At 47.8% G+C, this 24275-nt stretch overlaps 2 protein-coding genes across 2 annotated transcripts; one reads left to right on the top strand and one right to left on the bottom strand.

Annotated features, from left to right (window-relative positions):
- The first annotated feature begins 212 nt into the window (after positions 1 to 212).
- On the top strand, positions 213 to 734 carry LOC101769058. Its single transcript, XM_004963709.2, has one exon. The coding sequence runs from the start codon at positions 270 to 272 to the stop codon at positions 636 to 638; it is 369 nt and encodes a 122-aa protein (XP_004963766.1). The 5' UTR covers positions 213 to 269; the 3' UTR covers positions 639 to 734.
- Positions 735 to 6252: 5518 nt separating this feature from the next.
- On the bottom strand, positions 6253 to 7421 carry LOC101769310 (protein AUXIN-REGULATED GENE INVOLVED IN ORGAN SIZE). Its single transcript, XM_004962012.2, has 2 exons — positions 7034 to 7421; positions 6253 to 6951 (listed from the first exon to the last, which is right to left on the bottom strand). Exon 2 carries the CDS (start codon positions 6872 to 6874, stop codon positions 6530 to 6532), a length of 345 nt encoding a protein of 114 aa, XP_004962069.1. The 5' UTR covers positions 6875 to 6951; positions 7034 to 7421; the 3' UTR covers positions 6253 to 6529.
- Positions 7422 to 24275: the final 16854 nt, after the last annotated feature.

The following is a 24275-nucleotide window of genomic DNA, read 5'->3' as shown; positions in this document are numbered from 1 at the left end:
CAACCGTATTTGTCCACATACAGGAAAAAAAAAAATCTCAGTCAGACGCGCCCGAACTAATTACTTTTGCAATGATGGGATCCAAGGCAAATTCGCAACTCACACATTAATCACCACCCCCATTTTACCCCTGCCCCCTCTCCTATTAAACCAAAGCCATTGGAGAGAGCTCGACCAAAATTAAACACCGGAGAGACCCCCTCCATCTTCTCTCGGAGAGAGAGCGTGTAGTGTACGGGCTGTAGGGCATCGTCGTCGTCCTGGTGAAAATGTCGTCGGGGCAGTATGGACTTGGGAGTGCCATGGCGGAGTCCCACCACGACCACGGCGGCAACTACGGGCCGGTGGTCGGCGCGCTGTTCTTCATCGCGATCGTCACCGCCGGCTCGCTCGCCGTGGCCCGCTACTGCGTCGGGGCCCAGGCCTTCTACCGGACTGGCTACGACCTGGACGCCTACGTGCAGCGCAAGTTCGCCGTGTGCCTCGGCACTGGCCGCGGCAAGCCGCCGTGCGCGCACCCCGTGAAGAAGAAGGCGTGCCACGACCTCCAGCCCGAGGCCGCGGAGGAGGTGGAGGCGTCAGAGCCCCCCGCGGAAGAGGAGGAAGAGGAGAGCGCCGGCGCCGCCTCAGATCCGTAGGGTAGAGAAGCAGTGACTTCTCTTGTTGGAGCTAGCCTCCATGTCGGTGTGTGTTTCGTAGAATGCCATGGTATGCAGTGATATCTTGTAAGGCGTTCTGAGGACAAAATAAATGTTTGGTCCTGGAGGATCAAGATCAAGAATGGTGAGAGGTTCTCCGATTACTTTTGCTTCTTTGTTGTGAGTCCTAAATTATCTGCGTCCATTTTGGTATTCATCTATTTCATATTTTCAAATCCCGGGAAGGTTCGCGCCATCTTGATTCATTCGGTGTCGTTCGATTGGGATCTGATGGCTAACGTGAGCGCGGGAACCGGTTCTGGACCTGAGACCCACGGGTTTCAAACCCGAGGGAGGCGGGGGTGGGTGCAAAATTCTCCCCGCGAGTCTCAGGTTCGGGGACCAAAACAGGGTGGGTGCAGGGCTAGGTTGAAGATTTCCCCCGCAGGGGCCCACGGATCCCTGAATTTGGCCCACGAAGCGGCATCCAATGCTATTTTGCGAGCCCACAACCTCTAGCAACCAAGGCCCGCCGCTGAGAGGTCCATCTAATTTCCCATAGGCCACAACTCCCCGGCTTCCCGACTCATCTTGACGGCCAGACCCAGTTACCCACTTCTCCTCCCTCACCCACTTTCCTTTCTCCTCCATCTGCCTATGGACGCCATGTGCAGGACGCCATCGCCCCAATCCCAGACCGGCCAAGCTAAGCTCGACCCTGCTCCTCATGTCCACGTGCTGCCCGCGAGTGCACGCACAGCTCCGCCCCTGAGCTGCTCCCTGCCTCGGCCATCTGCAGCCGGAGCCTCCCCTTGTTGCCCCGCCCTACTGCCTTAGCACTCTGATCCAGTCCTCCGCAGTATGACGGGGAACCCGGCGGGCGGTACGGCCCCACGGGCAATGCACGCGAGGGCCGCGCGGCCCTCGCGTGCAGCATCCGACCTCCCGCACCTCGTGGCCTCGTGGCCGCCGTCATCGACGGCTCAGGTGTCGGGGGACCCATCGGGTTTCGGGGTCGGAGCAGCATTTCCACCCGAATGGGGTTTCGGGTTCGGGACGGGTTTACTGTTTGGGTTTCGGGGAAAGGTCCGTGAAAGCTTCACCCGGCCCGGTCCTGACCCGCCCCATTATCATCCGTAGAAACAACGTGTTTGAAGAATCTGCATACGTGGATTTTACTTTTATCCCTCTGAAACTATAAAAAAATAATGATGATTGGGCAACACGACAATTCTTAATGGTTCCATTCGGTACCGTTCGATCGGGATTTGCTGGCTAACGTGAGCGCGCGAACCGGAGACGATCCATTTAAAGAATGTGCACATATGACATATAGCTTTCACTTTCATCCCTCTAGAAGCACAAATAAATGATGACTGGACAACACGGCAATTTTTAATGGTTCCATTTGGTAGCAGTCGATCAGAATTTGATGGCCAACGTGAGCGCGGAACCAAAGACGATCCATTTAAAGAATGTGCGTACGGTGGTGTTCACTTTCATCCCTCTAAAATCATAAAATAAATGATAATTTGGATCAACACGACAATTCTTAAATCTTAATAATAATTCCACTTGGTGTCGTTCAATCAGGATCTAGATGGCTAACTGTTTCATCCATATGGAACAATGAATAAATGATGATTTTTGACAACATGACTTCTTAATTGATCACCCGTTTGATCGGGATTTAGATGGCTAACGTGAGCACGGGACGACGGGTTTGAAAAATCCATGTGCGTGGCTTTCTGTTTCACACTTAAATGGAGTCATGAACCAATGATGATTTAACACAACATGATTTGTCACATTTTTCTAATCTTTTCCAAAACTATTTATAAAAATGAAACCTTTCACAAAATTTTTTACCCTTTACACCTACACCAGCCTCATTGGCGGCGCTGAGGTTGAACATCACGACGCCACAGCTCATGGCGCTAGTACACCGTGTCGGCTGAAATTTGTCATGGCCCTGACTTTAGCCACAGCCAGAATTTGGCTCAGTCCCTGTGTGCCCGGCGATTTGGGCAAGCCCCCGTCGCCCGCAAGCCGGCACCGGGACCCGCTCGCCCTCGTTCGTTCAGTTTCATTTCATCCTCACTCCCAATTCTGCGTGGGCACCTTGCTGCTGCGAGCTTGTCTATTAAGATTAACATGTCCAAGTTAATGCTGTCTCACCGTGTTACTTTATCTAAATTCAATTACACGGTCATGTCATTGGTTAGACTTTGTTACCTTAATAGGCTTGTAAGCGGTAGGTAAGAGGTCTTTGGTGATTGTGCTGTAGTCTTCTACTTTATCAGATCGAGATTAATGCCCTCTCATTCGTGTTGCCTTATCTAAGTTCAATACACTTATCAAGACATTAGGTAAGATCTGTTAATGTATCTGGCTTGCGTACAATCAGTATCGGCCGGTACTTGTTGCTATGTTCTAATCTTTTAAGTTAGTAGATTGATACCAATGCTCTCTCATTCGTGTTACCTTGTCCGAGTTCAATACAGTTATCAAGACATTGGCTAGATCTATTAGCTTATCTGATAAGCGCGCGGTTAACAAGGGTTCCTCTTTTATGGGGGTTGTGTTACAATGTTTTATTTTAGTCCGTCGGATGATATAGCCGATGGCATATGCCATTAATATTTTATTTATTTACACCGCATGCTTACATTAAATATCTATCTGTTGTGGTGTTTATTTCAAGAACGTCTACCCATGAGTTCGAGAGGCTTCGCCATTGATCGGCTTAGGAATTTAATGTTTACCTTATTAATTTTCAGGACAAATTGACTAGCACGCCTTGCACCACTCGCTAGCCAACTTGAAGCCTGCATTGGAGCTAAGCAGATCTCTCAAATTCTCGATGTTGTTCAATGTAGAAGCCTGAGGTCCAAATTTTACATCAACACGTTGAAGCTCGCGATGCTCACCCATGCCTACCCCGCCTACTGGTTGTCTTATTTCACTTGATCGGCGACACCCCACCACTACCCGTCAACCCACCACCGTTGGCCGCCACCTCCAACATCCCTCTAAGCCCCTGCGAGCCAGCGGTGCATCGGACCCCCACCCCCTGAAAGAACCAAACCCCTTGACGGAACATGAGACGCGACGGAGCAGGAGGGGAGGTGCGGCGCGACAGAGGAGAAACAACTTTTTTCTCTCTTTCAAAATGGAAGATAGCAAACACAAAGCAAAATTGAGGTTCCCATATGTCCTACCCAGACCCAACGGTTGGGTGGGAATGAGTAGCATGCATCTGAGGTGGCTCCGTCAAGAAAAATAATAACGTTGCAGCGAAAAATAAAGGTGGCACTCAGCTGACACGATAGAGCACACAAGTGTTTGGAGTGGCACAAGTGTGTTTAGTAGGGATCATATATGTGTAGCACACACAAGTGTCTCAGCCACACGCACCGTGTTAGTCACTTTGGTAATGGGGATCCAAGGCAAAAATGTGGACAGCATGGTGAAAACCTAACACGCACACCTATAGCAACACAACGCGGTAGAAAATGATGGCAAGTATGGTTCGGTGATCGGCACCCTCTTCTTTATCGCGATCGTCAGAGCCGGCTCGATGGTAGTGGTCCGTGAGGCGCTAGGCGTTCCTACGCATCATCGGGTTTGATTTTTTTTTTCCGAATCGCATGAGCATTGTCGGGGATAGATCACCAATATCCGCAAGGAAAGAAGAAGGTGAAATCCTACTAGAATTCCCCTGTAATCTTACTAGAACTCCTCCTTTCAACTGACTAGTAATCCCGCCCCCTGCAGTATATAAAGGATGGTAGGGATCCCTAGATCGGTAGGCAAAAACCTCATAGAACCACAATAGAGGATCAAATCCTTAACACCAAACAACACCCAAACGCAGGACGCAATATACAACACCCCAAACAGGACGTAGGGTATTACACTACTCTGGCGGCCCGAACATGTATAAATCCGTATCTTGTGTCCTCACTTTTACCTTCGAGTTTCAGATCTGGCGATCCCCCACCAACCAATCTACTACCTCGGGATACCCCTCGGTAGGTTGCCAAATATAAAACACCGACAACCATGGACACTAACGTATACACAGGCACTCACCCCTGGCACTCACCCCTATAAGACTCACGTACATTTATCCCATGGATGATGAGGTTAACTGTGTTGGAAACACCAACCGTCCGATTTCTATGGATCCCTCCTACCAAATAAAAAACTAGTGTTCTCTAGTTAAAATGTCAAATGTATAGAGTAACATCTCGTGAGGCATTCCACCTAAACCGATGATTTGATCTTAGAGGATCATTGATAATAAGAGTTGGAGGTGTTACGAATTTCTTGCTATGTGTCCACCTACTAAATCATTTACCTTTTGTTGTTCGTCGACCATGTAATTCTATTTGTGAGCAAGGTTCGTGGCAAATTGATCTATTTGGTGCCGTCCGATTAGGATCTAAATCGCTAAATGCTAATGTGAGAATGATGTGTTTGTGGCCTTTACACTTTTCAGTTTTATCCTCCTGCAACCATGAATGATAATTTTGGACTACACCACCTTTTCTTCGTGCTCTAACTTGGGATTGTTGCCTCGGAACACTGATAAAAGTGTAGTTTTGTGCGCACCACCACGTGCTTGTTGTTTTTGCTATGGCACTATAAAAACAAAGCTTCGCCACAAAATCACATCACACCGTACTTGTTGTTCTATCTAGCACACTGCGAAAATATGGCTTATCCCAACATATTGCGCATATTATTTTAATTATTTCCTACATGTAACTAGAGAAAGTGAGTGGTGAATGAGCCTTGTGCCCTCGTGTATTTCTCTTTCTTCTCCTCTCGCCTTATATATAATACACATATACTTGGCAACATGATACGTATCCAGATGACGTCATCATGGAAGCGGCGCTGGACTGAGTCGAGGATGACCGAGTCGGTACTAGCAGCCAGAAAGAGCTTGACAATGGATGTAATTTCACAAGCCGTTAGAAGCAACGCATGATGAATCACTCAACTAGGGTCTTTAGTTGCCAAAGTTGGGAGGTGACAAATTACTGTTACAGCACTGTAGCACACTGTAGCGTTTCGTTTGTATTTGTGAATTATTGTCCAAATATTGACTAATTAGGCTCAAAAGATTCGTCTCGCAAAGTACAACAAAACTGTGCAATTAGTTTTTAATTTTATCTACATTTAGTACTCCATGCATGCACCGTAAGTTTGATGCGATGAGAATCTTCTTTTTGCATAGTGCCAAAGTTGGGAGTTGGGGGTGAAAAGGGCTAGGCTGTGGAAAGAGGCACACCATTACACTATACATATGGAACTTGCTGCCATTAAAAGACCTCGTGCAGTTGCACAGCGCACATCTGCCCAATGCAAGAGGGGCTGTCTTTCAACCATGTTCTTTTTCTTGTACTGTATCATTTTGGCATCATCATAACTAAAGCCTGACCCCACCTCCTATGACCCAACCTTCTATGGTTCCGACCAATGAGTCTCTACTAACAACATAACACCCAGTGTGCTTCATCGCTACACACTACTTATAGCGACATTGAACGTGTGGGCGCGGCGCATTAGAAATTTTTTGAAAGCTAATGGGTTCGGATCACGATACGGTACCCAAGCCTATACATATATTATCTCCATTCTCAATATGCGACAAATAAATAAAAATACAAATAAAAATTGAGTGTGAAACCTGTGAACCCGCCTGAGGCCCTCAGGCCTCTGCATAAACAAGCGGAGAGATCATTCCGAGCACAGAACAAAAAGGAAAAGAAATTGCTAGCCTTAATTAACACAAAGAAAATATTGTTAAACCTCACATTTTTACATGTACGCACTCCCCGGCTCCCCCTCCCTCGCGCACGTGCCAAGCGCGCTCCTCATCAGTACAGGCACGACGAGGCGACGGCGCCGCTCGCGCCCCGGCCGTCGGACGGCAGCGGCACGAGCGCCAGCGCGAGCAGGACGGCCATGAGCCCCACCGGCACCACCAGCAGCAGCAACGGCGGCGGCGGCAGCGGGGGCAGCACCAGCGGCAGGACCACCAGCAGCGCGGTCAGGCAGAGGAACAGCGCCGCCAGCCCCGCCGTGAAGTACCCCTGCCCCGGCGCCGCCGCCGGCCGCGCCCGGCCTTGCGCCTGCAGCTTCCCGCTCACGCACTTGGCGCCGCCGCCGCGCATTCCGCCTCCGGCCGGACGGGAACTCGGCCACCGCTTCTCCGGCGCCATGCGCGAGAAAGTAAGCACTCGGGGTCGGCCACCTCACTCACTCACTGCTGGCTGCTGCCGACGACAGCTACGAATACCTTTCAAGGCTGAACTGAAGTGGCAGCTGGGAATGGCGCATACATATAGAAGAAGATAGATAATGATATTTGCTCATGTTACCTCGCCTCTGATGGCCTTCGATCAAGCAAATCTGATCATGGCGCGACGGCCAAGGACGGATACTGATGTGGATGCGGAGATTGATCGACCTGGATCGCTCTCGACTCGTTCTGGGACTGAGCACGGACGAGGAAGATTTGGAAAGGCCCGGTGCAGTGTATGCGGATCAACGCGATTGTACCAGCGAGATATGAAGACCGAGGAGTACGTAGGTGTGGCGTCGCAAGGGTCTAGGTGTGGTGCATCTGGGCGGATGCAGGACGACATGGCCAGACTAGAGGGCAAGTTGGTCGTCCTGTGCCGTGCTCGATCGAATACTTTTCCGGCCTGCGGTGAGGTCAGTCAGAGTGATGAGACACCCTCGATTGGGATGCACATTCGAGGTTTTGGGTCCGAATTCCGAGGGTAGCTAGTGGATTAGTACTAGCAAGTAAGCATTTCTAAACAAAATCTCAAGGACACATTCATGTAGTCCAACACTGACCGGCCGGGCGACCTTTTCTCGTACGTTCGTGACTAAATTTGAGCCGCTGCTGCTGAATTATCACAGATTTTCACTAGAACGAAAAAAAAGGGACCTGGGATTATTGGCAGTCCATGGCTGCGAGCTGAACTGAAGCAAGAAGACAACCAGTTGTGTGTGCATCTCCCCTCCACTTGTGAGACGTGACGCGAGCAAGCAGCATCAAATATATATCTGGGTCAATTAAAGTAAACGAGCCGTGCCCGCAGGGCTATCTGCTTGCGGGATTACGCGTTGATTGGCATCGCATATATGTTTGCACGGGTATCGCTTTGGGAAAGCGAGCGCAGCAAGTTGGCCTGCTGCTGGTCGATCGACTGCGCTGGCCGACTCCTCCCGCGCTCCCCGGCTATCGCAGGGTGCATGCACCGGCACCGTCTCCGGCTCACGCGCGATCGATGCCAAAGGTGTCCTGCACGCGTGGTTGCGACTTGCGACGGGGACCGGACGCCCACCGGGCCGTACGTTCACAAGACAGCGACCCACAGGTAACCATGCATGCTGGGGCGCTCGATCATCTCCTGCAACTCCGGAAATGGCGGTGGCGGCGGCTTTGGCTTGGAGGGTTAGTGCTCATCCCGCTTAAGAGTTACCACGTTGGTCACTGCCTTTGCTTCAACCCCATCTCTTCTTGAATTAGGGGTATTTGGCAACACTCCACTCCAGAAAAATTAGCTCCACTCCACCAACTTCAAAAAACTTGCAGCCAAACACGTTTAGCTCCATCAACTCCAACTCCAAAAAAAAAGTGGAACTAGGGGTTAGATCCACATTTTTGGTGGAGTACCTCAAGCGGTGCTCCAAAAACTCCAGTTTTGAACCTCCTCATAGAGTTGGTGGGTATTTACCACCATTGCCACTCATTACACAAATACCGGTTCGATTGAGAAAAGAAAAAAATCCCGTTGCCCCCCTCATCCCGTCACGCCCCTCATCCCGTCGTGTCGCGGAGCAGGCCGGCGTGGGGAGCGGCACGGCGGGGAGCAGCAGGCCGGCGCGGGGAGTCTGCATTTGTGTGGGCGGCATGGGCACGCCCCTGTAGCGCGGCTCCATTCGCGGGCGGCGAAGCATGCGGTTTCAGCGGCTAGGCATGGGCGGCGGAGCACTGCATGGTCGTAGGCGAACGGCTTGGGCATGACATCAGCGGGGAGGCATGGGGCGGAGCAGCTAAGTTGGTGCTTGGATTTGATTTTGGGGAAGAGCAGAAGCTTGTCATGTGGCATTAGATCGATGGGAGAAAGATAATGATCAGTTCCTGCATGCTTGATTTGATGGGAGCAAAGAAAAATTAGATGGGTTGGTGCCTGCTATTGCTGCTAGCTTCTTGTTCGGCGTGGGGAGAAGTAAGAGGTAGAGAGATTGGTTTTCTTTAATGGCGGCCGGGAAGAACAACTGGGCAAGAAGAGGGGAGGAAGAAGATGAGCATGAGAGGATAACAAGTAGGTCCCGTGGATGACAAGTGGGATCCATAGCTGATGGTGTCACCATGGGTATCCACCATGGGCAAAATAGAATATTCCCACCAAATCCTCATATTTCTCATATTTCTGGAGGTGGAGCACTACAATCTGCCAAACACGTACAACAGCTCCATATTTTTCTGGAGCTGGTGGAGTGGAGCTGGTTTTTATGAGGTGGAGTGCTGCCAAAAACCTCTTAGTCTCCGAAACTTAAGAGTTCTCTATTCGCGAACTCTTGCTCCTCTTCCTTCTTACCCCCTCCTCTGCACTCTTTCTTGCATCGTTGTAGTAGCTCTATCATCACCATTGGGTATGTTAAGGTTAGGGTTCAGATAGCCAGGGCTCTTCTTCGGTGAGAGCATACGAGCAATGGCTTGGTACCGATTGTGGTAGGTGTGGATGTAGTGATAAGGCATCACCAATTGCATATGGTAGAGGACCTTTATGTTAAGTGGTGGCCGCATGTCTAGCAAGAAGGGGCCACCATATCCATATATGGAGGAGGATGGGAGGATGGGGGCAGGAGCGAGGGACTCAAGGATTCGTGTTGTAAGAATTTTAGGTACACCGTTGTAAGAGGGCCTCCAAAATAGCAAAGGGAACGAGGTCGTAAAAACTCGACCAAACAGGTTGGCCAGTTGCAAGAAGTCTTTCACAGTTCATAAGGAGGTGTTTGGCAACACTACACTTCTAAAAAAATAGCTCCACTCCACCAACTCCATTTTTTTGCAGCTCCACTCCACCAACTCCATTCTTTTGCAGCTCCACTCCACCAACTCTAGGAAAACATGGAGTTGTTGTACGTGTTTAGCTGATTGCAGTGCTCCAGCTCTAGAAACATGAGAACTTGTTGTGAATAGTCTAGTTTACCCTTTATAAATGGACCCACATATAAATCTTTCTCTTTTCACCCCCTCATCTTCCTCCCTCCTCTCTTTTCTCCCCTTCTCTTCCTCTGTTCACGCACAGTGGCGGCCGGGTAGACGCGGGTGCGAGTGGCGCTGCCCAGCGTCACCACGAACACCACGAGCATCCTTGCCACATGGGCCATGGATGGAGGAATGATGCTCCAAGTTCTCTAGCTTCTGGGGAAGAACAATCCGTGATGGATTGATATTATAAAAAAAACAATCTGTGAGGAATTGATTGATGCCGTTGCACACTGCATCCTGACCCTCAATCCCTCAAAATCGATCACTCGGTTTCATTTCAAAATTGACAAATCGAAGATAAAAGAACAAAAAGCATGCACAATTGCTTGCTTGCTTGCTCCTTGCCCGGACAGAGGGATTGCAAAGCGGAAGCAGAATCGAGATCGTTAGGCTCGTGTGACCTAGCCCTGCAGGACGGCAGTAGCGTGGCCCCTGCAAGCGGTAGCAGTGTGCGTGGCGCAACGGTCGGCGGAGGCTCACGTGGCGTGGTGCGGCCGCACCGTACACGGCCTTGCGAGGAGCAGCGAAGCACCGCGGGCGGCAGAGGCTTGTGCGGCACGGCTATGCCAGGCGCGGCCACGCTAAGCACCGCCCGCGGGGAGCAGCGAAGCACCGCAGGCGGAGGAGGCTCACGTGGCTCGGCCTCGCAGGGAGCAACGAAGCACCGCGGGCAGAGGAGCGACGAAGGCGTGACCCTAGCGGGTGGTGGAGGAGCGGCCGGAGGAGCAACGACGGTGTGACCTGAGGGGTGGCGCAGCCCGGCCGGTGACCCGACCATGGAGGATAGGGCCGACGCACCCGTGGCGGGGGCGGCACCCCAGCGGGCTACACCAGCGCAGGAGGCGCAGTCCGGTGGGAAAAAACGAGGGGAGAAAGGATCGGGGCGACGAGAGGGAGGGAGAAGAGCGACGTAAGTTGCCTAACCGTGGCAGTGGTGGGTAAATAACGCCGAACTTCACGAGGAGGTTTGAAATTTGTGTTTTTGAGCACCCTGAGGTACTCAAGAAAAATGTGGATCTGACTCCTAGCTCCATGTTTTTTCTGGAGCTGGAGTTTTTGGAGCTAGACGTGTTTGGTAGGGAATTTTGTGGAGTTGGCAGAGTGGAGCTATTTTTTCTGGAGTGGAATGCTACCAAACACCCCTGAAATTTATTTGTTAGAAAATAAGAATACTATATGCTACTAGGCTACAAATATAATAATGATGACCGTCCTATTTTTCTCATTATTTTCTTTTTGTGTGGTGGTCTTGGTCCACCTAATACCTCCGCTGTCACCTGGATGGAGCTGGGGCAAGCCCACACCTAGAGTCATTCAGTGGAGATGATATACTAGTTGGACCTTGCCTCTGTTATGGCCTTGAGGAGCGGTGCTAGGTGCGGGAAGCAAGACGTGTGAGTTCTGGGTCGAGTGTTGTGCTGGCTTTGGGTGTAAGCAATGACGCGTCTGTGACTGTGCATTGGGCCATAGGCTTGGCTTGTAAATGATATAAGGGCATGACCTGTTTTTGGACGAAAGGGGAAAAATGGTATCTGAATTCGTTATGCCAGTCTGTTCTTGTTGTTCTTCGTCATTCCCTTTCTTCCTCCTCTAGCTGCCCCTCTCTACTTCCTGACTTCCCTGATGATTTCCTCTGCTTACGACCAAGCATAACAGGACCGTAACAATTGGTATCCAGAGCCGATTCCACCACAAAATTCCACCATAATTTTTCTCGCGCCCTTCAAGCCGCAAGATCTGGCACTGTCTCGTAAACCGATGAAGCTTCAGACTCAAATGGCGACCACCCTTGAGGACCTTGTGCACAAGTTTGAAGGCTTCAAGTTGATGATGTAGCAGTCCTTGGACAAAATCAGCTGGTTGGAGGCGTGGCAGTCGACAACGGATAGCTCCCTGGGCACGCTGTTGATCAAGATAGAGGAAGCGGTGACGTGCCTGTATCGATTGGAGTCAGCGCCACTGCTAGTTCCCCGCCAGTTGTTTGCGCCACCACTAGGATGGTTCAACCCCTTCGACCTCAACATGGCTCCACCTCAGGCAGCGTAGTCCCCCACGTTGACGCTGGAGCAACCCAGCGGGCACCACATCGACTTGACGAACCAGGATGTTGGGGGTGGGATCCTCCCTCCCTTCCTCCCTTCAATTTGAGTCACAGACCGGGAACTGAGAGTTTGGGCCTCGGCAAGATTCCTTTCCCAAACATGAATTTTCCTAGTTAGATGGCGAGAACCCACGACTATGGCATGATCATTATGAGATGTACTTCGAGGTGTACGTGGTGAGCTCTCATCTGAAGACATGATTTGCGGCACTCAACTTAAAGGGTACTGCAGCGGCATGGCTTCAGACATTTGAGCGCAGGGGCAGGGTGCTTGATTGGGAAACATTTTGTGATGCTATTATGAACAGATTTGACAGAGATCAATATTAAGTGCAGTTGCGTCATCTTGATGCTCTACGTCAATCTGGTTTGGTTTCATAGTATGTGGAGAAGTGTGAGGAGCTTTCTCATGGCATTTTGCTGTATAACATAGCCTACAACGATACATACTTTGTGACCAGGTTCTTGGGGGTCTCAAAGAGGAAATTAGGTCAGCAATTGCCTTGCATAGGCCAAAGGATGTTTTAATAGCATCTGCTTTGACTTTGTTACAAGATGAAGAGATAGCTGTGTGCATGGGACGAGATCTTGCCAAGGAGCTTTCCAAGTCATCTTTCAAACCATCTTTTGGGTTTGACAGAACTAAAATGGTTGCCTCTGACAAACCTGGACCAATTAAGTCTAAGGTGGATAGAAGTGATTCTAAGGATATAGTGAAGTCACTAATGGCATTTAGGAAGAAGAATGGTTTGTGTTACAAGTGTGGAGAAAAATGGGGTCAAAATCACAAGTGTCCTCCACAAGTTCCATTACATGTCATCAAGGAACTGATGGATGCATTGGAACCAACTGATGACAGTGCTAGTAGTCCCAGTGATGATGAACAGGGATAAGATGTTGTTATGACAATTGAAGATGCTCAAGTTTAATATCCTGTGAAGAGAAAAACTATGAGGCTGCAGGGTTTCATTGGCAAATAGGAGGTTCTGATTTTGGTAGACTCAGGCAGTGTAGGATGTTTTATCAGTGAAACTTTGGCTGATCAGTTGAAGTATCCACACCAAGATTGTGTTGCAGCTTCGTTTGTGACAGCTGATGGCACTTCTTTGACTTATACTAGGAAGATTCAGAATTTGCAATGGGCTACTAAAAACATACATTTCTATCAAATGTGGGAGTACTACCTCTGAAGTGTTTTGACATCATAGTAGCTGAGGATTTGTTGGAGGACTGTAATCCTATGTGGTTGAATTGGAGGAAAAGGATTATGAAATTTACTCATAAAGGCAAAAGGATTACTTTGAGAGGGGTACAGTTTGAGGTAATAAAATGTACACCTAATGGTGCAAGAAAAGTAAAGGGCCTACTGAGAAGACATGTAGTTACTCATTGTGTAATGATGATGCCTCAACTCTCTAAGTGCAAGTTGCAAGCTGAATTGGAGGAGCTTCACTCAATTTTAGATTGTCACAAGTTGTCTGTTCAACATGAAATTCAACAACTGCTGTCTGAATACAAGCACTTATTTAAGGAGCCCACAACACTACCTCCTCCAAGATAGTATGATCATCAGATTGAGCTGATTCCTATAGCCCAACCAGTGAATATTAGGCCCTACAGATATACTCCTGCCCAGAAATCTGAAATTGAAAAGCAGCTGGCTGAGGTGCTCAAGAATAGAACAACCAGGCCAAATACTTGCCCCTATGCATATCCTGTGCTATTGGTAAGAAAGAAGGATGGTACACGACGCTTTTGTGTTGACTATAGACATTTGAATGCCATCTCTGTCAAAAATAAACACCCCCTACCAATAGTTGATGAATTTTTGGATGAATTAGCTGGCTCCAAATGGTTTTCAAAGCTTGATTTCAGGTCTGGTTACCATCAGATATGAATTGTCAAAGGTGATGGGCATAAGACTGCTTTTAGATCTCACAGTGGTCTCTATGAATTTCTGGTTATGCCCTTTAGCCTTACAAATGCTCCAGCTATATTTCAAAGCACTATGAATCAAATATTTGAGCCCTTGTTGAGAAAAGGAGTCCTGATTTTTATGGATGACATTTTGGTCTATTCAGCTACTTTTGAGGAACATGTGGAGTTGCTGAGACAGGTACTTGAAATAATTCAAGATAATCAGTTTCTAATTAAGTTGTCCAAATTTTATTTTGCTCATCAGCATATAGAGTACTTGGGCCATTGCATTTCAGCTCAAGGAGTATCTACAAAGCCTTCTAAAATAGTGGTTGTGGAACAATGGCCAATTCCAACAACTCTTAGGGAGTTGAGAGGTTTCTTGGGTTTAACTGGCTATTACAGGAAATTCATCAGACATTATGGGATGATCAGCATGCCACTCACTGGTTTGTTGAAGAAAGGGGTTCAATTTCAGTGGACACATGTCATTGAGGAAGCTTTCCAATTGCTAAAGCAAGCTTTAGGGCAAGCTCCTGTGTTGGCTATCCCAAATTTCAGAAAACAATTTGTATTGGAGACTGATGTCAGTGATCAAGGGTTGGGTGATGTGTTGATGCAGTATAAGCATCCAGTTGCTTATTTGAGCAAATCATTGTGCGCAAAGAATCAAGGCTAGTCTACTTATGAGAAGGAGAATATGGCCATCCTTATGGCAGTGGTGAAATGGCGATCCTATTTGCAAGATAAAGAGTTCATCATTCGAACTGATCATAAGAGTCTTCTTTACTTAACTGATCAGAGAATTCATACAAAGTTGCAGCACAAGGCCTTACTTAAATTGATGGATCTGCAGTTTAAGATTGTGTACAAGAAAGGTATCACTAATGCAGCTGCTAATGCTCTGTCAAGATGTCCTATCACTACAACAATTTTTATTATTTCTTCTTGCACACCAGCATGGGTGGAGAGATTGGTGCAAGGTTATGAGGAGGATCCCATTTCCTAATAGATTTTGATAGAACTGGCAATTGCAGGACCTGATTCAAAGGGCTACACTATTGTGGATGGAGTCATCAGATATAAAGGAAGAGTGTGGATTGGTAACAATACATTGGCTCCACAACATGTGTTGCAAGCCTTGCATAACAGTGGCATTGGGGGACATTCTAGGTTTCATGGAACATATCACAGAGTTAAATCTTTATTCTCATGGCCCAAGATGAAGGATACGATCAGAGATTTTATCAAACAGTGTTCAGTATGTCAGCAAGCTAAGTCTGAACATATCAAGTCCCTTGGCTTACTTCAACCCCTTCCCGTGCCTTCTGTACCTTGGACTATCATTAGCATGGATTTCATTGAGGGGTTGCCTTCCTCTAACAGGATGAAGGCCATTTTGGTTATTCTGGATAAGTTTACCAAGTATGCACATTTTTTAGCTTTGTCTCACCCATTCACAGCCTTGCAAGCAGCCAAATTGTTTATGAACAACATTTACAAGCTCCATGGATTACCAGAGGCAATTATATCTGATAGGGATAGGATTTTCACTAGTTAGGTATGGCAAGAGCTTTCCAAGTTGTCTGATACTTAGTTGTTGATGAGTTCTTCCTATCACCCTCAGACTGATGGTCAAATTGAATGGTTAAATCAGTGCCTTCAGGCTTTCTTGAGATGTTCTGTGCATTCCTGTCCACAGCAATGGAATAAGTGGTTACCTTTGGCTGAATTTTGGTACAACACATCATTCCATCCAGCATTGGGACATACACCATTTGAGGTTCTCTATGGACACCTACCAAGACATTTTGGTATCACCAATTTGAATGCTCCATCGGTGCCTGAATTAGAGGCATGGTTGACAGAAAGAGATTTATAGTCCAAGTTGATTCAGCAGCAACTTCTTTGGGCTCAACAGAGGATGAAGAATCAGGTCGACAAGCACAAAACTAAGAGAGAGTTTCATGTGGGTGATCTAGTATACCTCAAGCTTCAACCATATATCCAAACTTCTGTGGCTTCCAGATCCAATCAGAAACTATCATTCAGATTTTATGGGCCTTTCAGATTGTTGCTATGAGTTGGTTCTATGGCTTATAAGTTGGATCTTCCTGCAGGATGTCGAATTCATCTTGTGGTTCATGTGTCTCAACTCAAGGGTCACATTTCTCCTTCAACGATAGTAAGTTCAGACTTGCCTTCGTTGCCAGATAATTCACCTGACCAAGTCCATCCGGTTGCCTTACTTGATCATCGGTTGGTTCAACATGGGTCTTCTTCGGTGTCTCAAGTGCTTGTTCAGTGGGAATGCTTACCTGCTGTGATAGCCACCTGGGAAGAAATCAGTGATTTGCACCGGCATTTTTCTGATGCTCTAGCTTGGGGGCAAGCTAGATTTTGAGGAGGGGGTAGTGTTATGGCCTTGAGGAGCGGTGCTCGGTGCGGGAAGCAAGACGTGTGAGTTCTGGGTTGGGTGTTGGGCCGGCTTTGGGTGTAAGCAATGACGTGTCTGTGATCGTGCGTTGGGCCATAGGCTTGGCATGTAAATGATAGAAGGGCGTGACCTGTTTTCGGACGAAAGGGGAAAAAATGATAACTGAATTCGTTACGCTAGTCTGTTCTTGCTGTTCTTCGTCATTCCCTTTCTTCCTCCTCTTGCTGCCTCGCTCTCCTTCCTGACTTCCGCGATGATTTCCTCTGGTTACGACCAAGCATAACAGGACTGTAACAACCTCGTATAGCTACAGTAGCTGCACTGTGGAGAAATTGGCCCAATGCTTAGGGCCATGGCCATACTTGCCCTAGGCGTTCCTCCGCCCCCCCTATCATCACCACATACACTCTTTTCATGCACCACAGTTTTGAGCTTTCATAGTTTTGTTGTCTTCCCACAGCTCTAAACAATTTATTGTTGCATACTTTTCTCTTGCTTCCGCGCTTACCCATGCATAGAATTGTAGGGAAATTAATTCCTTCTAATCTTCTTCAACCTCATTCAATTCAGGATTAATCGAACAAAACTAGTGATGGAAGTGACGAGGGTCATCTCATAATTATGGTGACATACCACTTTAGTTTATTTTACCTCTCAAATTATTTACGCATAATACTATTTTATTACCTCTCAAATTAATATGCAGAATACTATTTTACCTCATTTTATCAATCTTTGGATCGATTTAATGATCTAAAATATTTATAACTTGCATCACTAAATAAAACCTCGAGGGTTTCGCCGACACAGTCTCTTTGCCCTGGCAAGCAGTGGGGCATGTGAGAGCGGCACCTGCTGCCAACAATGGGGAAAGAGACTTGGCCGTCCAAAGTTTCTTTCATGCGGCGGCAGCTTGGGTGGGCCATGTCATTTGGATAGAAAAATTGCATTCAGATCGAAACAAAGGCCCAACATATCACAACCGAATTATGGGATAAGCAACCCCAGATTCCGGCCTGGCCCATAGCCCCATACACAAGGCCACGATGGCCCTGAGCACACATGCAGCCACGACGACCGCCCAGCCACCAACACTCCAGCATAACTAAGGGGGCGTTTGGATCTTTAGTCCTAACTAAAATTCATGTCACATTGAATATTCGGAAGCTAATTAGGAGGACTAAACATGAGCTAATTATAAAACTAATTACACAGATGGAGGCTAATTCACGAGATGAATCTATTAAGCCTAATTAATCCATCATTAGTACATGTTTACTGTAGCATCACATTGTCAAATCATAGACTAATTAGGATTAATAGATTCGTCTTGCAAATCAGTCTCCATCCGTGCAATTGGTTTTGTAATTAGTCTATGTTTAATACTCCTAATTAGTATCTAAATATTCGACGTGGTAGGAAATTTAGGAGGTAAGAAACAAACACCCCTAACTTCATAGTCCGGAAGAATTCCCAGGCCTCGCAGTGAATCGCCATCTCGCATATATTTTTATGGTGTCGCGTGTAACTCGGTTTACCGTGACCATTCATTGATAACTTCCGTTGCCTGCGTTGCGTGCGATGTTAGGCGGTAGGGCCTCACATGCGCAAATGTCCGTGCTCCGCGTGTCGCAGGCTGCACGCATGCGGCCTACGTAATGGGATATTATATAGATGTACATGCAGCCCGCAGCTCGAGAGCACGACACAAAGCCCGTATTTTAGCCCAGACCTAGCCCAGCCTAGCCCGTAACTCTTCGGACTCGGGCTAGCCCGGCCCGTATACTCATTTCGGGCGTGGGCCGATGCCTCGGCCCAACAGGTGGCACGGCCCGGCACGAAACGAACCGCTAGCCCGTTGCCGGCCCGTCAAGCGAACAGCCGGCCGGCCCAGGTAGCCCACCAGTTCACCAACGGTCGGGAAGGGGGGCTTATATAAGGCCCCCGCGGCCGGCCGCGCCCCTCTTCGCAAACCCTACCCCATTCTCCCCTCCGCCCGCCGCCTCCTCGCCTCGACTTTGACTCCTCCGCTCTAGGCTCCTCGCCTCCTCGGCTCCTCCCGTCCCATCCAGCACCCGCAGTCCCACGTCCCGGTGACGGCCGACGGTGACTGGTGCGCTGCCTCCTCGCCTTGACTCCTCCACTCCCTGCTCACCTCCTCCACACCTCCGCCTTACCGCCTCCCTGGCTCCCTGCGTCCCTGGTGCCTTGTCGGCTTGCCACCGACACCGCCTCCTCGCCTTGACTCCTTCGCTCCCTGCTCCTTGACTCCTCCCATTCCGCCTTCCTAGATCTAGATCTAGATCCTCCTGATCCTCTTCCTGTTCTCCTGATCTTGTTCCCGTCGTCCTCTCTGGCTCCGGGCTGTAGCGTCGCTGGTATGTAGATCCTCTTGATCCTTTTCTTATTCTCCTGATGTAGATCCTCCTTGATTGTGTTCTTGTTTTCCTGATCCTCTTCTTGCAGGTAACTATCTTCTTCTCCTGCTCCGGGCTCCGGTGTTGCAGGTAACTGTCTTCTTCCTTGTTGTCCTCCTGATCCCCTTATTGTTATGTTGATCCTCTTGTTGTTCCTGATCTTGTTCTCCTATTTTTCTTGCAGGTATCCGTCACCCGTCGGGTGCCGCGCACCGTTGAGTGACGGAGCGGTTGAGGCCTGAGGGACGCCCCGGCTGCCGCCTGCCACAGGAGGTCGTCGTGATGGATGAGAACTCACCATCAACGACGACCTAAGGGCTTCTGGCCTGCCAGGTAACTTCTTTCTGATCCTCTTCTTGTTCTTGTTCTCCTGATCATCTTCTTGTTCATCTTCTTGTTCCTATCTTCCTGATACTCTTCTTGTTCTGTTCTACCAGGCGACGATGAGGACGACGTGGCTGCCGGAGTCGTGGCACTCTTTGGTAGCTCTGCTGCTGCCGTCAATATGGATGTTGCCGGTGCCGGAGGTACTGCCCCATCTTCTACCTCGACTACATCAACGGGCAACGGTGTCCGCAAGGGGAAGCGGCGATCTGCTGCCTGGAACGACTTTGAGGAGTTGTTCCAGGAAGGTGCCAACAGGAAGAAGGTAAGGTATACTGCCAAGTGCCATCATTGTTCTCACATTCTTACTAGCCGGTCTTGTGCTGGTACTGGGCATTTGCTCCGGCACCAGAAGATGTGCTTGGCTAAACAAAACCATTCTTCTCTTGTTCAGTCGCAACTATAATTCCATTCTGATGCCTAAATTATTAATTGGGAATACAAGCATGATCTTGCTCGCAAAGAATTATGCCGATTGATTGCTAGACTTGATCTACCCCTAGGCTTTGGTGAGACAGAGGCATTTGTGGAGTACATCCAGCGTGCTCATAACTCTCGTTTTGCTAAGTTTCTAAACAGACCACTTCTAGAGATCTTACCAAGTACTTTGCCAGGCGTCGTGTTTCTCTTGTTGATACTTTGAAGTCTCATATTTCTTCTGTCTGTCTTACTTCTGATATTTGGTCTGGCAATGCTAAGAAGAAGTACCTTAGTGTTGTTGCACATTTTATTTTTGCTGATTGGGAATTAAAGAAGAGAGTCATTGCTCTTAGGTTGATTGATTGCTCCCATTCTGGTGTTAACATTGCTGAGCGTATTGAATAAGTAGTTTCTGAGTTTGGTTTACAGGGTAAATTTTTCTCTATCACACTTGACAATGCTTCTGCTAATACTTCTGCCATGTTCACACTTATTCCCAAATTTGTTGGTTATCTAGGTCCAGATCCTGAACCTCTCGATTCTGATTTTGATAAAGCACTTGTTGGTCTTTTGCATCAACGTTGTGCATGTCATATTATCAATCTCATAGTCAAGTCTGGTTTGAAGAGGATCAAGTTTTATATTGAGGCTTTTAGGACTGTAATATCTTTTTTGAACTCTTCTAATCAATGCATTGCAGCTTTCCATAACTTCTGCATTGTCAAGGGGGTACGCCCTCGTAAGTTTGGTTTAGATATGGATGTGAGATGAAATTCTACATATCTCATGCTCAAACATCTACTACCATATAAGATTGTCTTTTCTGTCTTTATTTCTGCTCATTATGGTTTGCACAATGGCCAGGTACTTCTGACTGAAAGCCATTGGGTAATTGTTGAGAAAATTTTGCTGTTCCTTGAAATGTTTTATGATTCCACTGTTGCTTTATCTGGTGTTTACTATCCAACAAGTCCTTTGATGTTGCATCATATTATTAAGATTGCTGGCCATTTGCATGGCCAAGATTCTGATCCATTGCTCAGAAATATTGTTGTTCCCATGAAGTTTAAGTTTCTCAAGTATTGGCAGAACATACCTCTGTTGTATTCCTTTGCATTCATTTTGGATCCTAGAGCCAAGGTGAGAGATTTTCATAATGTTCTCCAACTTCTTTCTTAGATAGTTGGTGTTGATTACTCTTCTTATTTCACTGAGGTAAGAACTGAATTACATAAGTTGTTTAACAAGTATGGAAACAAGTTTGGTGCAGTTAGGACGCAAAGGCCCCCTCAACCTACAGCTGCTACTGGTAAGAAAAGAATAGCATGAGGTAAGATCTTTGGTTGTCCTGGTCCATCTGGTTCATGTGGTTCTCCTGTTCTTTCATCTACACCTTCTATATCTCCTGCTTTTGAGTTGTCATTCTACTTAGACAGTGATACTATTACTTGCTATGATGATGACTTCAACATACTTAGTTAGTGGCATGAGCACAAGCTATCATATCCTATTTTGTCCATACTTGCTAAAGATGTTATGTCTATTCCAGTTTCCACTGTTTCTTCGGAATCTTGTTTTAGTCTAACTGGCAGGGTGATTGAGGAGCGGCGCCGACGGTTGTTGCCGGAGACGGTAGAGATGCTGACCTGCCTCAAGGATTGGGAGTTGGGAGATGCAAGGGCACAACATGATGTTGAGAAACAGGTCAATGAACTGGAGGAAACTTGCAAAAGCTGCTACCTAGACCAAGATGAAAGCCAAGCTAGTCAGTAAGTCCATTACTAACTCATCTTTTGTTCAATTGTTAAACACTTTTAATTGCTAAACACTTTCAATTGCTAACACTTATGCTGTTGTGCACCTCTAGGCCTACCCCAGGAGCAAGCTGAACTGCTGGAGGGTTGGAGGATGAAGCTGAAGCCTGTTAGACTTGGACTGTTGCCTGTTGGTGTTGGCTTGGCTAGTTGGGTGTTATAGTTCTATACTTTTATGTCTGTGTGTGTCTCAATGTCTGTAAACTGTAATGTTGAATTGAACTTGAGTCTTGAGCTGGCTGTACTCTTTTTCCCTTCCTAGGGTTTTCAAACAAGGGTGAGTTTTTACCTAGGAAGGTTTTTAATGAGGCAGCCAACACGTGACACATAGATCAAGTGTTAACAGCTCTAATAATTCCTTTATTATGAATTTCTGTGTGATTGTGTGCATGTGATGAATCTGTGATTGTTGATTAACCTTATTGTTGGCGCTAAAAATCGGCCAATGATCTTCAGCGTCGGACATACGACCCGGGAGAATATGCTTAACTCCTATTCGGGTGATCGCCCTAGGGCAGTTCGCGCGGCGTGCCAGTCAATCTGACCTGTCAATTGACAAGGAAAGAAATGTATTATATTCTAGGGGTCTCGATCGGCTAAAGTTCCGATCTGTCTCGAAAAGCGTATTAGCAAATCGGCCGATTTGCTATGAAGATGACCGGCTATAGAACAACCGATAATCACGTAGCGATTGTAAAGAAACTACTAGAGTAGGCTAAACAACGCTACGAATGCAACACTTGAAATAGATCTAATCGGCTGTGTAATGACAAATAAGAATAACAGTAATAAAACCGACAATTTAAATCTCAAGCTAGATAAAATGATGATAAAAACTAAAACAATAGATAAAACCTATAATTCTAGTTAATATCGATAATTGGTGAAAAAATCTAAACGAAACAACAGCGATGCGCCCGAAGTTAAAGCTTAGGTATTATTCGATAAGCGGAACTTACAGAATCGGCTGGAGATCATGTCGATGCAGCCCTGCCAATCCGTACGAACTCGTGAAAGAAAAGATGTATTAGCGAAGTCGCCGACTTGAAAGTAAAGGACGATGAAAAAGTAGATTGTTTGTATTGATTGATGTGTTGTTTACAAATATCTAGAGATGGCTATTTATAGCCTGTTACAACTGATTTCCTAACCGACTAGGATCTATCTCTAATTTTAAACAAAAACAAATATTTACAAACACAACTCGTATCGGAGTTGGTTACCATATTCCCACGGACCAATCTTTCTCTATCTTCCTTTCTGGCCCACCTCAAGCCCATATGGGCCCAGTTGCTCTAATCTTCCAATCGGCTGACCTTCATCAACTCCATTTACCAATCGGCCGATATACTGTAGCGCCAATCGGCCGATTCCCAACTGTAGCTTTTTAACCCGCTACATCGGCCAATCCTTTCCTTCCCTGACGCCGACTCAAAACACGTGTCAAAATCTAGCGTCAACACTTATATATTGATTTTTGAATGTTTGCTGAACTTGAAAGTCTTAGATTGTGAATAAGTGTTTCACCCTTATTCGGTGAAGTCTTTTTCCTCTTGATGGGCTGTGGGCCGGCACGGCACGTAAAAATGGTCGGGCTCTTCGGGCCAGCCCGGCACGAAAAAGGCCTCACGGCCCCATGCATGGGCCGCCAGTGCGGCCCATGGACTGGCACGACGGGTTGTCGTGACGGGCCAGGTCCAGCACAAAAATGAACGGGCCATGCCGGGTCCGTGCTGGATCGGGCCGGACAGCCCAAACGTACAACTATAGGATATTATGACTCAAACGTAAAAAAAAAAGGGTCAAACGTCGCTTGGGCCTCGCCTCCACCGCTCGCTTTCCATGCCGCCGACAGGGTCATCCAATCCAGCGTCCAGCTTCACCCGTCTCGGCCAGGCGGTTGTCCGTGTCTCTGCAAGAAATCGGCAATTCTTCCTTTCTCCGTGCCATTCGCCTCCCTGGCCGACTCCGTCCTCCGCGGGCCTCCTGCGTCACCGGTAGCGTTGTCTAGTGCGGAGCTCTGGCACCATCCCGTGCCCATCTTCCGCGTGGCCTAGGCCGTACTCCATTTCACCGCATCCGCGAGGCAGTACCTCACCACGAAATCGGCAACCTCTACTTCCTCGGCACCGTTCGCTTCCCTCGCCGACTCCGACAGGTCCTCGCCGTCCTCCACACCTCCCCTGCCACTTCTCCACCGCGCCTCCCCCTGCTTGGCCCTCCCTCACCATGCCTTCCCCCACGAGGATGCGAATCCCGGCAATAGCGACGACCTGGACGACATCGCGCGCATCCACGGTTGATGCTGCCTCAGCCCGTCCGCCGTCACCCGCGCCCGCGCTCAGCTCTGTGCAGTGGATCCCTCCCCCCTCCGCATCCGTAGCCGGGTGTGGCCTGAACCTTACCTCGGAGATTTACGGCCACCGGCATTTGGGTCGCAGACTCAACTGCCGTTGGGTACGGTGCGCCGCTCCGATTCGCTTCCCCCTGGACCTCTATTTACAAGTTCTGGCATGGAAGCAAATGAGGATGAGGTTACATTGCCAATTTCAATGATTGCACGGTGTTACATTGCTTATGCTTTAGGGCTTCTAGAATTCCTGCGAATGTTTAGATACTAATTAGGAGTATTAAATATAAACTAATTACAAAATCAATTGCACAGATGGAGACTAATTTGCGAGACAAATCTATTAAACCTAATTAATCCATAATTTGACAATGTGATGCTACAGTAAACATACGCTAATGATGGATTAATTAGGCTTAATAGATTCGTCTCGTGAATTAGCCTCCATATGTGTAATTAGTTTAATAATTAGCTCATGTTTAGTCCT

The sequence above is a fragment of the Setaria italica genome, chromosome III, assembly GCF_000263155.2.
Source record: "Setaria italica strain Yugu1 chromosome III, Setaria_italica_v2.0, whole genome shotgun sequence".
Taxonomy (NCBI): Eukaryota; Viridiplantae; Streptophyta; class Magnoliopsida; order Poales; family Poaceae; genus Setaria; species Setaria italica.
This window is presented reverse-complemented; position numbering and strand designations above follow the sequence as displayed.